This window comes from Chlorocebus sabaeus, chromosome 11 (assembly GCF_047675955.1).
Source record: "Chlorocebus sabaeus isolate Y175 chromosome 11, mChlSab1.0.hap1, whole genome shotgun sequence".
Taxonomy (NCBI): Eukaryota; Metazoa; Chordata; class Mammalia; order Primates; family Cercopithecidae; genus Chlorocebus; species Chlorocebus sabaeus.
The window spans coordinates 24,335,984-24,352,320 of record NC_132914.1 but is presented as its reverse complement, the minus strand read 5'-3'; the positions used below and the strand labels follow the sequence as shown (position 1 = coordinate 24,352,320).

At 35.5% G+C, this 16,337-nt stretch overlaps 1 protein-coding gene across 8 annotated transcripts in view; it reads left to right on the top strand.

Moving 5' to 3' along the window:
* The window catches only part of SOX5 (SRY-box transcription factor 5), a 1,032,593-nt gene that overhangs the window by 975,906 nt on the left and 40,350 nt on the right, over positions 1 to 16,337 (top strand). For all 8 annotated transcript variants that reach the window (XM_073020544.1, XM_073020543.1, XM_073020542.1 and 5 more), the window contains one exon: positions 8,107 to 8,284. In XM_073020544.1, the coding sequence (XP_072876645.1) occupies positions 8,107 to 8,284 (178 nt within the window). The remainder of the gene's footprint in view (positions 1 to 8,106; positions 8,285 to 16,337) is intronic.

Below are 16,337 nucleotides of genomic sequence, written 5' to 3'. Positions count from 1 at the left end.
GAGCGACTAACTCCTTAATTTCTCTAAAGCATTTTTAAAAGCTTTTGGAGATTTACATTTAGAGGTTAAAAAGAGGAACTGGTGTGATTATTAACATCAATTCTTACTGCTCTATGCTTCCTTTTAGCCTCTTGGTAGAAGAACTGTTAATCATTTTAAAAGATAACAGCAATCATCCAGCTGTAATGAACACTATAGGACAAAATAACCATTATTATTAGGAATTTGAAGTTGTCTGGGGACCAGAGGTTAAACAAAGTTGAATTGGAAACACCATACGTTTCCTACTGGCTCATGTTATAACTATAACTGTTCTTCATCACACATTATTGTTGACACGTGTATTCCTCCCATTCTTCCTCTTTTCAAGTGTAGTTAGAAAAACTTACTCTGTGGAATTTCTATGAGTGGATTTTCATGTGATATTGTGGGTTACATGTCTTCTAATATGACATTCTTCTTGGTAAATATATGGAAACTGTATTTATATGGTGTATTTTTAGGACATTTTGGAAATAAAAAGTAATGTTAGATAGTTAATATAAAATGAAAATTCAAAAGCTAAATTAGAGATCTTAAAGGGAAAGGAGAATAAATATTAAAAGAGAAGGAAGGAAAATGTAAAAAGGAATGGTATGGCGCTATTTGGATTAATTCAAGGCAATTTTTGAAATTAAAAAGTGAATGTGGGGCCAGGCACGGTGGCTCACGCCTGTAATCCCAATACTTTGGGAGGCCTAGGTAGGTGGATCACGAGGTCAGGAGATCGAGACCACCCTGGCTAACACAGTGAAACCCCGTCTCTACTCGGGAGGCTGAGGCAGGAGAATGGCGTGAACCCGGGAGACGGAACTTGCCGTGAGCTGAAATCGTGCCACTGCACTCCAGCCTCGGCGACAGAGCGAGACTCCATCTAAAAAAAAAAAAAAAGGAATGTGAAGTATAGTTGATATTTCAGAAGCCACACTATTCTTTATTTATTTTTAAATATATGTGTGTGCTTGCGCGTATCATTTACAGCATTGAGGCATTAATTCAACAAAGTCAGAAAACAAGGAAAATATTAAGATACTAAGGGAAAGTGAGCAGGGGGCATTTTAAACAGCAAATAAAATGATGAGTACTCTTTGAATACCTTTAAATTAATTAAGGGCCAGCAAATTAAATGTAAAGAAACATGCAATTACCACATTGAAGCACATGTCCCCAACCACACTACTAGCATCTACTTTTAAAAGAAGCAGGTATACATTAAGCAAAAGTGTAAAATGGCAAATAAGGAAGCCAAATGAGATGCTAGAACATATTACCCTCAGCTAAATAAGACTTACATTTAAATGGCCATGAAGTCTAATGGTAGCATTAACAAAGCAAAAGCATACCTATCAAAGAATTCCTGGAGCTCTTTCTGCCTGGTTAACAAGGCATTTTGCAATTTGTAAGTCTAAAAGTAAGCATCTGTTCATGAAAAGGGGTTTCAAGACTATGTGCTATGTAAAATGATAGACTTGAATTTTAGGAACCTACTAATTAAATAAGGAGTTGGGATGGCTAAGTAAGTGGGATTATTAATTCCTTGAGGACTAAGAAAATAATTTCAAGATTGTTAGTTATTTTTGTCTTAGATTTCTTTGACTCTTGCACATAAACGTAAACCTTTTCTCCTTTAAGTTCTGCTCAGCAGGTACACTTCAATCTCTTTGTAGATCCTCATGATATTTACTTGTTTTGTTTCTTCTAGTAAACGTCTATGGACGTGTAGCAAAGAAATGCCTTATTTGGGTAGGAGAGGTGAAAGAGGGCTCCCGCAGTGCATTGAGTTAGAAAATGAAAGAAAAGGATGAGTGTTGTGCACAAGCTAGGGAAGAGAGGTGCAGCAACAGTGCACATTATGCAATTCAGGCTGTCGTGTAACTTCCCTCCTTAGGTTAATATGATTATCTCATCAGAGAGGATAATAGCAGCAACATGACTAATTTTGCAACATGTTTCATGAATGCCTTTACTCATCCCCATTTGTTATTACTGCTACTTATTTCACATGAGTATTTATGATAAACATGGGGACAATCACAATTTTCAAATCATGCAGAGAAACAAGCCTGAAATTTTATTTATACACACACACACACACACACACACACACACACACATATTCAATCATTGTGTGGCTGTTGAAGAATCAAAGTATTTTTATAAATGAAACATTATATTGAGTATAAAGACAAACTGTTCTCAAAGAAGTTTAAACACACACACACACTTCCACTTAAATCTATATCTAGGTTTTAAATAAAAAGTAAGTGGACTTATTTTCTTTATTACTGATACGTAAAACAAAAGCCTCAAAGCTCCATGCCTAGATGTCCTTTGGTTTATGGGTTTCTAATGCCTGGCATATAATAGCCATTAATAAATAGTTGAAATACCATTGGATAAATAATAAATGGATGAATGTATGGATGATTGAATAAATGTATCTGTTCTTATCTATGGCCATTAGACTGGTATACATGTGTTAACTGCCAAATAAATTTTGATTTTCAATAATTAATTTAGGTAAATATTTGAGGAAGTGGAATTTTGAGACACCTGTGATATGGAATGAACCAAATCATCAATTAGATAATGAGAATGAATAAAGATGTGAATAAAGATGTAAATAAAGATGAAATTTAAATTCTGAAGGGTTTAATCATGTGCATGTCCTCGGTAGTGCATTTTATGGTCTAGCAACCTACATGTGGGTATATTTCCATGTTGTGAGAAGAAGAACAGAGAAACAGAAACAAATAGAATTCTCTAGGATGCTTGGATCTCTATTATCTAGTTCTCTATTAAAACTCCTTAACAAAGAATTGAAAAGCTAAGGAGTGGGGAGAGAGAAATAACACCCCAGGATTACTAAGAATGCTTTCTGTTTGTTAAATTATGTTTGATTTCTCTAAATCATTTGGTGTTTGTACATTATAAAATTATGACTTTTATACAATTATGTGACAGTAACATATTTTCTTCTAGAATAAATTATTTGAAAACCAACTAAATGAAATATATTTTAACTTTGTATATTTATTTTATAGTGTTTAAGTTTATGTGGAATAAGTTTATGGTGACAATTGGTATTCCCTCAGTGCATGTAAGGCTCCATATTTGTTCCACATTATTTATGCAATTTATTTTCATCTGTGTGGCAAATTGTCTTTGGCTGGGATTAAGTGATTAAGGCCTCTATAGTATTTCTACTACTGTGACCACAAACTGGTATTGAGATGTTAGCTTTCAGATAAGTTATTGTAGCTATAATTATGTAAATGGAACATCCCAGACCTATGTGTTTATTTGGATTTTACTTACTTTGCCTTCTACCCCAGAAAACTAAGATTAGCCTAGTAATTGATTAGAAGAAGTTATATCATGAGTGAGCTTCTAAAACTTGTATTTGGTTATATAAAATATTATTTTCTTGTATCATGATACATGAACTCTTGAGATTTTTCTAAAAGAATAGTCCAAACCACTCTTTAGTATTAAAGGAAATTTTCAATGCTACATAGCATAGAGGACAGAGAAGCACAAAACAAGTCACCGAGACAAGTAAATTTGTGCCTTAACTTTTTTATGTATAAAATGGCAAATGTTTGTATTACATCATTTTATTGCAGATATATTATTTTTCATGCGGTTATTGTGTAGCAGAATTATATAGCTAGGACTGAATTTCAGAAGTTACATTCCATCAATGCCTTTTTAAATTTAAGATTAAATTTGTCACAGAAATTAAAAGAGTATTGTATGTTGAGTCCAAAAACCTGGGTTTCATTAGAACTTTCTAAGCCTTACTTTCCTCCACAAGATTAGTAATTACTTCATAGTCGTGAAGATTAAATAAATTCTTTGGAATATTTATAATGAACCCTATAAATGTAAATGATAGCCTTCTACTAGTTAAAATTTGTTTAACTTACACATTTACTTAAACATAAATGCTTACTTTATATTTACGATATACGAGTTTGGAGCTACTAGGCAGATAACTAAATTCTTAACTCTTACTTTGTGTATAAATGAAATAATTATGAAATATGTTATTTTCAAAAGTTCCAATTGGCAACCTCATTTAACTATTAGGCAAGTAATTAACAGGAAATTGCTTTGCTCACTGCTTGATGGTGTAGTTGATAGAAATAGTATCTTTTTCAATTATTTTTGACCTTGAAAATTACTCACATCCTTTTATTCGTAAGTAATTTATTTAACATGTTTAAATGTGTGTTTTATTTGTAACAATAGGGGTTAATCATGTTAAGCTTTCGAATTTCTCCAACATAAGATTACAAGTAAAAAACAAAGAGAAGTCTTCCCTTCAGCTTTTATTGCACATATTCATATTATAAGAATGCATTCCAGAAATAAATTGTCCATGTCCATTTTATAGTTACGATTTTTAAATTTTCATCTAGTCAAATGAAAAATAATTAATATAAAATGGGAAACTGGTGTAATTTTTGTATTCTTCATAAATAATAGGCATTTGGTATAGCAGCTCAGTAGTAAATTATTAAAAGAACAAAATTGTGAAATAATATCATATAATGGGTCAAAATTATTTATACAGTTACCAGTATAAAGATCAAGAATGTGAGTTCATATTAATATACCATTAGCCTGGTCACACAATGCAAGAGAAGGAAAGGGCAATTTTGAATGACATTTATATCAACTTTGGAACTGTCAACCTCTATTATGTCCTTGGGGCCTTGCACTTTTTGGCTTTCAGACATCTGTGCTGCCTTGAATTGAGGTGCATACTAAGAGTTTCAGCGGGTCTCTTGCTCTAATAAATGTTTTGAATAGTTATCTTTCAGCATGGGCAAATAATAGTTATTAGTGCTTAAAGCTAAGACATATGAAACTTCATCCCATCAGCACCCACATCCACATCACCTTCATCAATACCACCATTCCCCCCTCACTATACACTCACACTGTGTTTCCTCTCTGCTCATAAAAGTCTTCCCTGTTCCAACTCTGGGAATACAGTCCTTCTCTTTTCTTTGCTTTGTTTTGCTTTTTTGTTTTGTTTCTTTTTCTTTTCTTCACATTCGAGTAAAACAGCCATCTTTGATCCAAGTATCTCCCAAAACTTTTGCAAGAGTTATGATGATGTCAAAAAGAAGTTCTAAAGGCGTCATGACAGAAGTCAGTTTCACACAGAAGGTAGTAAACAGGCACTACATTGCTAGGGGAAAACAGTGCCTGGAATATTTACAGCTAGGTAGTAAATAGTAAAGTCCCTGACAGTCAGGATATTTAGGCTTAACTGACCAAGAGTAGATCTGGATTCTAATCTTTATTGTCCCATGGAATCTCAGTAACATTCAATTTATTATGCGTATGAATGTTTCCATTATTAGCATATGATATGTCCCAATTGTATTTTAAACACTGAGGTAATATTACATATTTTTAATGTTAACTTCTTATACAGAAGAAGCTTTTTAAAGGTTTTGGAAGTCTAATAAAACTTTTTCAATAGTCTCCCTTTGTATTATTAATATATGAGGCAGTGGCTCTTACGCTTAACTGTACATCAGAATCCCCTGGGGATGAATAATTGTTAAACACAGGTTGTTGGACCCATCCTCTTAGAGTCTATGATGGAGAATTTGCCTTTCTAACAAGTTCCCAGGTGTGCTTATGGTGCTAGTCTGTGAACCACATTCTGATAAGTATTCATTCATACTAGATTAAAATCTGAGGATACAATACTTCCATACTGCTGCCAAATATGACATCATATATAGAGATTATGGTTGAACAGGTCATGTTTCAGATTGAACAATTTAGGGATAATATTGCCCCTATAGCTTTTTTTCTTTTTTTCCCCTGACACAGTATCACTCTATTGCCCAGGCTGGAGTGCAGTGTCTCAATCTCACTCACTGCAACCTCAGCCTCCCCAGTTCAAGTGATTTTCCTGCCTCAGCCTCCTGAGTAGCTGGGACTACAGGTGCGTGCTACCATGCTCAGCTAACTTTTTGTATTTTTAGTAGAGACAAGGTTTCACCGTGTTGGCCAGGATAGTCTCGATCTCCTGACCTTGTGATCTGCCTGCCTCGGCCTCTCAAAGTGCTGGGATTACAGGTGTGAGCCACTGCACCCGGCCATTGCCCCTGTAGTTTTTAAAATGCTAAAGTAAACTTCTCCAAATTATATGTTGCATCAATCATGGAATTATTTTACTTCCTGTCAAGATCCTATGAATCAATATAGATTTGGTATAATCATCTTTAATTTCTTACGTATCTGACATCATAGAAGATTGCTAATTTGAATTTTCTCATGAATTTTCAAAATTCATTTTACTGAAACAAACAATATAAACTGAAATAAGATGTATTACAAGAGTAATTTTTTTCCTAGTCTGTTCATGGGATTCTTAAGTGCACATAACCACAGAATCAAATAATAATCTAATAATATTAAACCACTTAAAAATATAGACTTGAAGCCAGGCGCCATGGCTCACGCCTGTAATCCCAGCACTTTGGGAGGCCAAGGCAGGCAGATCACTTGAGGTCAGGAGTTCAAGACTAGCCTGGCCAACATGGTGAAACCCCGTCTCTACTAAAAATACAAAAATTAGCCAGATGTGGTGGTGTGCACCTGTAGTCCCAGCTACTCAGGAGGCTGAGGCAGGAGAATCACTTGAACTGGGAGGTGGAGATCACAATGAACCAAGATTGCACCACTGCACTCCAGCCTGGGCAATATATTTTATATATATATATAAAATATATTTTATATATATATAAAAACTTGAAATTGATGTCATATTTTACCATTTAACCATTTTGTAAAGTGATTTATTTCAGTAGTTCTTTTGGTAAAACTGTGCATTAAACTTTTGTATACAGTAATTAACATACACTTTAATGTCACGTGACTACCCCATTTGATTAAAAATTTTTCTACTTTCAACAGATCATCCTGTTATTGGTAAATATTTTATGTTCTTAACTCATGAAATAGCTAAGTGGAAACTAAATTTTTATTCTACAATAATATTAATGTAAAATTTTATATATTGTAAACATTGATATATAAACAAGTGGCATGATATTCCAGTTTTAGAGCACAGAAAAGGAACAAAATAACCTTTTCAATTTCCAATTTAAAAAGTTATATAATGTTAATATTATCTCATTCTTATATGCATATATTATGTGATATAAATTTTAATGATACTATATCCATAAGTCTCATGTATGAAATTACCTAAGAACGATTTAAAATGGAGTATAAACTGTGTTTTGACCTGTTAAACCATAGAACAGCTGGAAATCATCAACCATGCTGAACTGATCACACGATCTTCATGACACATATAGTATACTAAAAGAAAAACCTGGAAAACAAATCTGAATTTTGAAAACATGGTGTTTGTTTAGTGTTTAGAACAGTATGACATATAAATAAGTTGTACATATTAGGGTTATGTTATTATGTTTATTTTCATTTTTAGATCAACTTCAAAGGTGTTTCTGCAAAACCTAGGGAGAAAGGATTATTTTCTAAGAAAGTTAGAAATTTTCTTGTGTGTGTGTTGAATTTGGAGAGCAGTTCTGATCGGAGTCGCACAGCTATCTTTGGTCCTCCATCGTGGGTGTTCCAGGCGCTCTGCCTAGGCACCAGGGCACAAACATGCATCAGATCCAACCCCTTTTCTTTGGAGATTTAAAAAAAAAAAAACCTACCTACATCATATTTCAAATCTAATGTGTAATGTCTCTCAATACAAATGAATATAGTACCAAGAGTAGCTTTTTAAGAATATTTCTTACAGGTTACAAAAATTATCTGCTTTCTGTGGATAGTTGAGTACACATGTATTTTCTCTTATACGAAAGGTATGTGGAATGTGTAGTTGAAGGAGACATTATGTTGGCAGCTAACCAAATACTGTAATGTTCAGAATGAATGTGAAGATCACTGATTGGGAGAGTAATTTGATGGGAAATGACAGGCTGCATACCTGTGTTTTTCTAGGCATTTTTGATCAGCCTTTCCTTATCACAGCTCATGTTCTAATGATCATTGCAGGATGAAGTGGCACAGCCACTGAACCTATCAGCTAAACCCAAGACCTCTGATGGCAAATCACCCACATCACCCACCTCTCCCCATATGCCAGCTCTGAGAATAAACAGTGGGGCAGGCCCCCTCAAAGCCTCTGTCCCAGCAGCGTTAGCTAGCCCTTCAGCCAGAGTTAGCACAATAGGTAAGTTCTGTTTCTTTTGTTCTTGCTGATTTTCTGTTTATGGCTATTGAATGGAATCATCTTTAAATGGCACATCACACACACTCTATACACGGCTTGAGTTCACCTAGGTCCGTTTTAAACATGCAAATGAAATTTCACACTAAAGTCTTAGTTATAATGCCCTCCTGAAAATCTAATTGTGTAGGTTATATCTATATTTCTAACTATGTCCATACAACATAAAAAGAAGACTAAATGACTAATTGCAGTGAGCAGTGATGGTTCCAGAATGTTATTATTAGGTGACTTACCTTTTACGTCATTGAAATTTCCATTTTTTGTGTGAATTGCACAAAGTTACATTGTGATGAAATGCATTTTGCCTCTATCATCAGTCAACCATAAGGATGTGAAGTTTGTTCACTTTCATTCTGCTTGAGGATTATTTGCAAACACCAAAGTATTATAAAGAGTGGATAGCTTCAATTCTATATAATTGTAAATTCAGTAGAATAAACAAAATAGTAGGAAACACTTATATAAGCTGACTTTGAAAAATTCAATGATTTTAATTTCAGCATACATAAATCAGACTGTATATACTGATTTCAACACAGATTTATTGATATTTTTATTATTTTTATTCAATTTTTCAGGAGGCCAGCCCTCAAGGAGCTCATGGTTTAGTTAAAGGAAAGTCATTCATTCTATGGTATAAGTCAGCTGTAATAAGTGCTATTGCAGAGCACATATAAAATTCTACAAAGAGAGGAAAGTGTTGGATTCTGTCTGGGAAGGACTACAGAAGAGTATGAGTTAGATATATCCTAATTCAAACTGAGCCTTGAAGAAGAGATAGATCCCTAGGCATTCTAGATAGTAAGAAAAAAATCACAAAGTGAAATAGCATATTTTTGAGAAATGCACTGATTTGTCTAGACTGTAGAAAAAATGTGTGATGGAAAGTGATCACAGCCAAAGCTGAAAGGATGAGATGGCAGAATGATGTTGGAATTCAGGAAAGCATTGTTTAGGTGTAGGGCAAGAATACGTTACATGAGATAGAAATAAGTGGTGATAAAGGAGAGAATCGATTAAAAAGATATTAATTAAGGAAGAATTGACATAATTCAGTCACAATAGAATATATCTGGTAAAGGTCAAGTTGTAGACAGAGGAAACTTGAATTTTGAATTTATGAAATAACAAGGATTATTATGCCTCTATTAACAATTAAAGGGGAGCCCAGAATTGGAGCAGGTTTGGGAGAAGACATAAACATGTAATATATGTTGAATTTGAAGCACAAGGAATTATTTAGGTAGAGATGTTCAGGAAGAAGCTGGAAATATAAGCCTCATAGGTAAAAGAGGTGCTAGAATTTTAGATACGGAAATTATTCCTTGATGAGGTGATTGAACACAGGAAAGCAAATAAGTCCATCAAAAAAGGCTGTGTGTGGTAAGAAAAGAAGTGGAGTGAAGAATCGTAGGTATTGCATTAGATACTAATAGATAGATAACTAATATTAATATTATAATATAGCTAACTAATATTTATTGCTATATAACAAATTAACCTAAAACTTAGCAGCTGGTATTGCATTAGATACTAATATAGATAACTGATATTAATATTATAATATAGATAACTAATATATTATTTATTGCTGTGTAACAAATTAACCTAAAACTTAGCAGCAGAAAACAACCAATATTTATTGTCTAATTTATTATTATTTATTGTTTAACATTTATTATTATCTGTTTTCTGGAGGTCTCTGTTCCTTGCCACATTAGGCCTGTCCCTAGGGCTGCTCGTAGCATGACAGTGGACCTTCCTGAGTGAGTGATCCAAGACAAGAACAAAGAGAAAGGCACAGTGTCTTTTATAACCTGTTCTCCAAGTTCATCCAGAGGCAATTCTGCTTTATTCTGTTTCTTATAAGAGAATCATTAAATCCAGCCCGACTCCAGGCAAGGAGAATTAGGCTCCAACTGAAGTAGAGAGTGTTAAAGTATCTTTGGACATATTTTAGAACAACTATACTTTTTTTAGATGCAAAACTGATGAAGAGTAAGTTGAGTGTCTGAGAATAAGAGTAAAGAGCAAGTGGGTATTTTAGAATAAGAGCGAAGATAGGGTAATGTCATGCTAGCCTAGGAAAACTAAGTTTCAAAAAAAAGGGATTATTTAATGGTGCAACTTCTGCAGGACAATTAAAGAACATGAAGAATAAGAGCCTTAGGATTTGGTTGGAGTTCAGGGACAGGTAGACTGACAGAGAAATTTCAATAGAATGGTTTGAATAGATTTCCAGTTGTACAGAGCAGAAGACTATGAGGAAAGAAAGTTAATTTGGAGACATAAACTCATCTCTTTCTAAGTTTGGTGTTGGAAAGTGATAATACTTTGAGAAGGCTAAGTAGAGACAGGTTTTAAAATAGGAATATGTATATTACGCTTCAAGGGGGGAGAGGAAGAAGAGTTAAAGCCATGTATAGATATGAAAAAATGCAAAAGACATGTATAGATATGAAAAGTGATGGGAAGGGATTAACCCTTGTAAAGGAGACAAACATTCTTTCTTCCTGAGAATGAAGGAAAGGAAGAGATAAATGGTAAAATTTCAGAGAAATTTTGGAATGATCAGAATGAAGGCTGAAGGAGTGTGTATCAAATGCTTTAATCTCCACAAAGTAGAATTCCAGATTATTTGTTAAGAGGAATTCAATCTGGGCAGTGGGGCCACAGTGAAAAGAGCAACAGTGAAAACTGAAGTTTTGAGAAGTTTGAAAAAGGTTTCAGACACATGTGTGCTTTTTCATCTTATGGTCTAACTCCAGTTACTCTGCTCAGCATCCTACATGAGCTCCAAGATTAGATTTACTTTTATGTACTATGTAAAAGAAAAAATATTTTATTTGGCAAGAATCATTCACTATCCTAATATACATGTAAGCTTATAAATGTCATAGTGTTAGTACATGAGCAACTTTTGTGATGTTGTTAGAACTGGAATATGTGACTAGTAGAATAACTAATATGTTTTTATTTGTAGCATGTATGAATATTTTTTCTTTAGCATTCCCAAGGATTAAGTATGGCAAAGTATTTTAGAAAGGCAAGAACATACTAAGTGTCATTTATCATGACTTTCCCCACTACTAAAACATCTCTTTTTTTTCCTGAAAAGTCCCTTCACCACATACACATCCCTCATAATTTCCAAGGATTTAAGTCCACTGCAATTTACTTTTCTCTTTTCAACAAATGCAGATGTTGAAAGCTGAAACTTTAATGAGTAATAATGTAGTTGGATAAAAGCTGTGAGGATTAATGGTGTTGTAAAGGTCACTCCTGAAAGAAGAATTAGTGTGTGATGCCATTATTAAACCACAGAAAACTGTGGACTGAAAGATGACTTAAGTTATCATTAATGACATGCGGCTCTTTGCTATATATCTATTAGCTACAAATATAGAAAGTGACTTTTTGAGGTTGGTGACCAATATTACAGTGTATTCTATAAGAATGCTTTTGATATGGTACGCAAATGATAGGCAGCTCCAAAGAAAGAAGATCCTTAAAAGGCATGAATAGTTCAGAAGAATGATGGATAATTTTAGAATCTTTTGACCAGATGTTATCTTTCCCTTATTGGCTTTTTCCACCTATATCGAACATATGTATAACACTTTTAACTTTTTTTTCAAAGCATTTTTTTCATCTATTTTCTCACTGCAGCTGTTCTACAATTATAGACCCTTAACTAGATGGAGTAGATAACCATATAATCTAGTCAAAGCTTGTTATTTAGCAGATAGGGAACACAGACCTAAAGAGCCTATGTGTCTACCTAGGGATTTGAAGTAATTTTTTGTCAGAGCGTAGACAATTCTATGATTCTATATTTATTACCTCAGCTTTAATTTTAAGGAAATAAATGTACATAAAAATCTAGTAACTTATCCAGACTTAGAGCTAATGGATTTTGGAGCCTTATAGCCATAATTTATTAGTTGGCATTCATTCTTTTTAGTTGTTGCCTTTTGGTAGCCACTATACATTAGATGCTCTTTTGGGTCATTTATCATTTCACTCATACATGTAACAAATGAGATTTAAATACTCTCTCTTTGCCATACGTTTTGCTTAGTCTGGAGGGTAAGCAGACAACAGCCTTGGACTGAGACTTTCGGTGCCTACAGTCTTTTTCCTAGCATATCTTTGGAACGTATTGGAATGTACTGTTCTTAGCCTTCCTTCCTCAGAGGCATTAACGCTTGAAAACTAACTATACCTGAGCAAATGTAAATGCACATTGACCCAGTAAAACAAAGGGAAATATTTCCAAGTCCATTAATTGGCTACTTGATTTGTACAGCATCCAGTTTAATATATGGTGACTTGAAGGAGGATATTATTTTGAAAGTTTGTTAGTTTACATTTTTATTTTATTGTTATTATTATTATTTGAGACAGGAACTTACTCTATTGCCCAGGCTAGAGTGTGGTGGTACAATATTGGCTCACTGCAACCTCCACCTCCTGGACTCAAATGATCCTCCCACCTGAGCCTCCCAAGTAGCTAGGACTACAGGCATGTACCACCAAAAATTCAAAAATATGAAAATATATATATATATAGAGAGAGAGAGAGAGAGAGAGAGAGAGAGAGAGAGACAGAGTCTCGCTCTGTCACCCAGGCTGGAGTGCAATGGCACAATCTTGGCTCACTGCAAGCTCTGTCTCCTGGGTTCACGCCATTCTCCTGCCTCAGCCTCCGGATTAGCTGGTACTATAGGCACCCGCCACCACGCCCAGCTAATTTTTTGTATTTTTAGTAGAGACAGGGCTTCACCGTGTTAGCCAGGATGGTCTCGATCTCCTGACCTCATGATCCACCCACCTCAGCCTCCCAAAGTGCTGGGATTACAGGTGTGAGCCACCGCGCCTGGCCAATTTTTGTATTTTTTTTAGAGATGGATTTCCCCATGTTGTCCAGTCTGGCCTCGTACTCCTGGACTCAAGGGATCCGCCCACATCAGCCTCCCAAAGTGCTGGGATTACAGACATGAGTCACTATGCCCAGCTGGTTTTTAATAAGCAAAATTTATACAAGGATTTTAATGAGAAAAACCTTGTTTGCGGGAAAGTGACTGAAAGAATGTAAAAGAATATTGTGATTCATGGAAAGCCATTGGATTATCAGGAAGTTGGAGATATTCAAAGACATCTGGCAATTAATATTTGCATAACACTTTACAGTTTGCAAACTGCTTTCACATGTATTATCTAATTCCTGTGAGCTTTCACAGATAAAAAATTGTCTATTTATCTGAGTGTCAAAAATGTAATGCTGATCAATGACCACAAAAATAGAAAAAATATATATTTGTTGAAAAGCACTGGAAACACATATGCCATTACTTTTACTTACAACTGAAAAGTCCTATATAAAATAAATATATAGTAAATAAGAATTCGTGTTGCATTAATATCATCTGTTAAATCCATGAATTTTAATAAATCTGTACCATATGGTCCAGGCTTCTATTGATAAGAAGACAGAAATGATCAATAGACTTGGAATTATCAAGGCAGATACTTTCAACTTAGAATATGCATTTGTTTCTTCAACAGATCCTGCCCTGGGCCAAAGGAATAATAGATTGAACTAAAAAATGCCAAGTAGTCCATAGACCACTATGAAAGACAAATGCAAGACAATATGACAATAAAAACATTCACAAGGTTTTGAAGGAACACGTGTGGGAAGCACTAATCTTGTCCAAGAACATGTCTAGGGTATGTGAGAGAAGTTCCCACAGAAGGGGTGATGTTTGAATAAATTCACACACACACACACACCAGAAAGAGCCTTTCAGCAAAAGAGAAAAACTTGGGATACAGGCGTGTGAAGTGAAAGGATGAAGGCCTGTCCTTGGAAAAGGGAGAATGTCCTGTACAGCTTAAACACGGGACTCATGAGAGACTGGCAAGAGGGGACACAGGAAAGACAAGCAGAGTTGATATCATGAGGAGATTCTTAGGCCTTGTGAAAGAGTTTGGGACTTATCTCAGAATGACGATTTTCCGGGAACATGAAAGAGTTTTAAAAGTTCCAGTAAAAGCTGTACACTGTGATCTCTTGAAGATTCACAATGCACATTCACATATTCAGGATTTTAAAAATTCATGCAATTAAACCTTTTTAACTTTAATTTTGTATTTCCTACACTTACTTGTACATGGAATTATTTTTTCTTTTTTTCTTTTTTTCTTTTTTTTTTTTGAGACGGAGTCTCGCTCTGTCTCCCAAGCTGGAGTGCAGTGGCCAGATCTCAGCTCACTGCAAGCTCCGCCTCCCGGGTTCACGCCATTCTCCCACCTCAGCCTCCCAATTAGCTGGGAATACAGGCGCCCGCCACCTCGCCCGGCTAATTTTTTTGTATTTTTTAGTAGAGACAGGTTTTCACCGTGTTAGCCAGAATGGTCTCGATCTCCTGACCTCATGATCCGCCCGCCTTGGCCTCCCAAAGTGCTGGAATTACTGGTGTGAGCCACTGCTCCCGGCTGGAAATATTTTTTCATGGACTGTTACCGATCATTATTTTATGAAATGGTTTTGGAAGCACTAGGGTACCAGAGGAGAGTTTGTAATCAGGGATTTTGACATCGATTTTTTTTCTTAATACACATAGATAGATAAATAAATAGATATTTCTGTTTTTATCTTTAGACGGATTCTTGCTTTGTCACCCAAGCTGAAGTGCAGTGGCAGGTGAACATGGCTCACTGAAGCCTCTACCTCCCAGGCTCAAGCAGTTCTCTGCCTCAGCCCCCCAAGTAGCTGGGACTACAGGCAAGCACCACCAAGCTCCACTAATTTTTTGTGGGTTTTTGGTAGAGATGGGATTTCACCATGTTGCCCAGGCTGATTTCGAAATCCTGAGGTCAAGTGATCTACGCACCTCAGCCTCCCAAAGTGCTGGGATTAGAGGCATGTGCCACCATACCTGGCATTTTTTTTTTTTTTTAATATTTTGAAATGCTTTATCTGGAAAGAGAGTAGACACAAATTCAAAGAGTGTAGGCCTAAAGACAGGAAAACCAGTTTGGAGGCTAAGGCACAGTGGGATAACAGATATATTCTGTTTTCATGAAAACAGAGGATGGAGAAGCAAATTTGAGAGCTGAGGAAGAAGTGCAACTGTCAGGGCTTGGTTGCCTTGTATCTTTAGAGGGTAGAGGAGAGACCTGAAATTATTCCCAAGGATTGGAAGGGCAACTGACAAGGTCTATGGAATATAGAAAGCAGGGATTGAGGCTGTGGAAAGATGATGAATTGTATACCAGACAGCTGTATTTCAGGTACTTATGGGACATTCAAGTAGAGAAGCTTAGTCAATAAACAGATACATGTATCTGGCAATCTGGAAGGGTTTGAGGCAAGCAGTAGTTATTTTACAGTTCTTGGGATCATTTCTCAATTGTTAGAGACATGGTAAAGACCAAGGGTGGCATACTGGTTTCCTAGAGCTGCCATTACAAATTACTGTAAACTGGGTGGGTTGAAACAGAAGTTTATTCTCTTGCTATTCCGGGGGCTAGAAATCTGAAATCAAGGTGTGAGCAGGGTTCGTTCCTTCTGGAAGCTCTGAATGAGAACCTGTTCCATGCCTCCATGCTGCAGACAGTCCTGGCTCATAGATGCATAACTCCAATCTCTGCCTGCCTATTCACTTGGCTTTCTCCCCTATTTCTATGGGTCAAATCTCTCTCCTCTTTTAAGGACACCGGTTATTGGATTTAGGGCCAACCCTAATTTCAGGGTGATCTCACCTCGAGATCCTTAATTACATCTTCAAAGATCTTGTTTTCAAGAAAGGCCAGAGTCACAGATAATGAAGTTTAGGAGTTGGATATATCTGTTGGGCAGACAAAATTCAATCCATTACAAGTGGTTTTGTGTTTTATTTTCTTTCCTTGTATAGCAGCCATTACTAATTCTTTCCTTTTAGAGTTGATCTCCTCAAAAATTAGACTTTCTAGTTTGTCCCTTCTT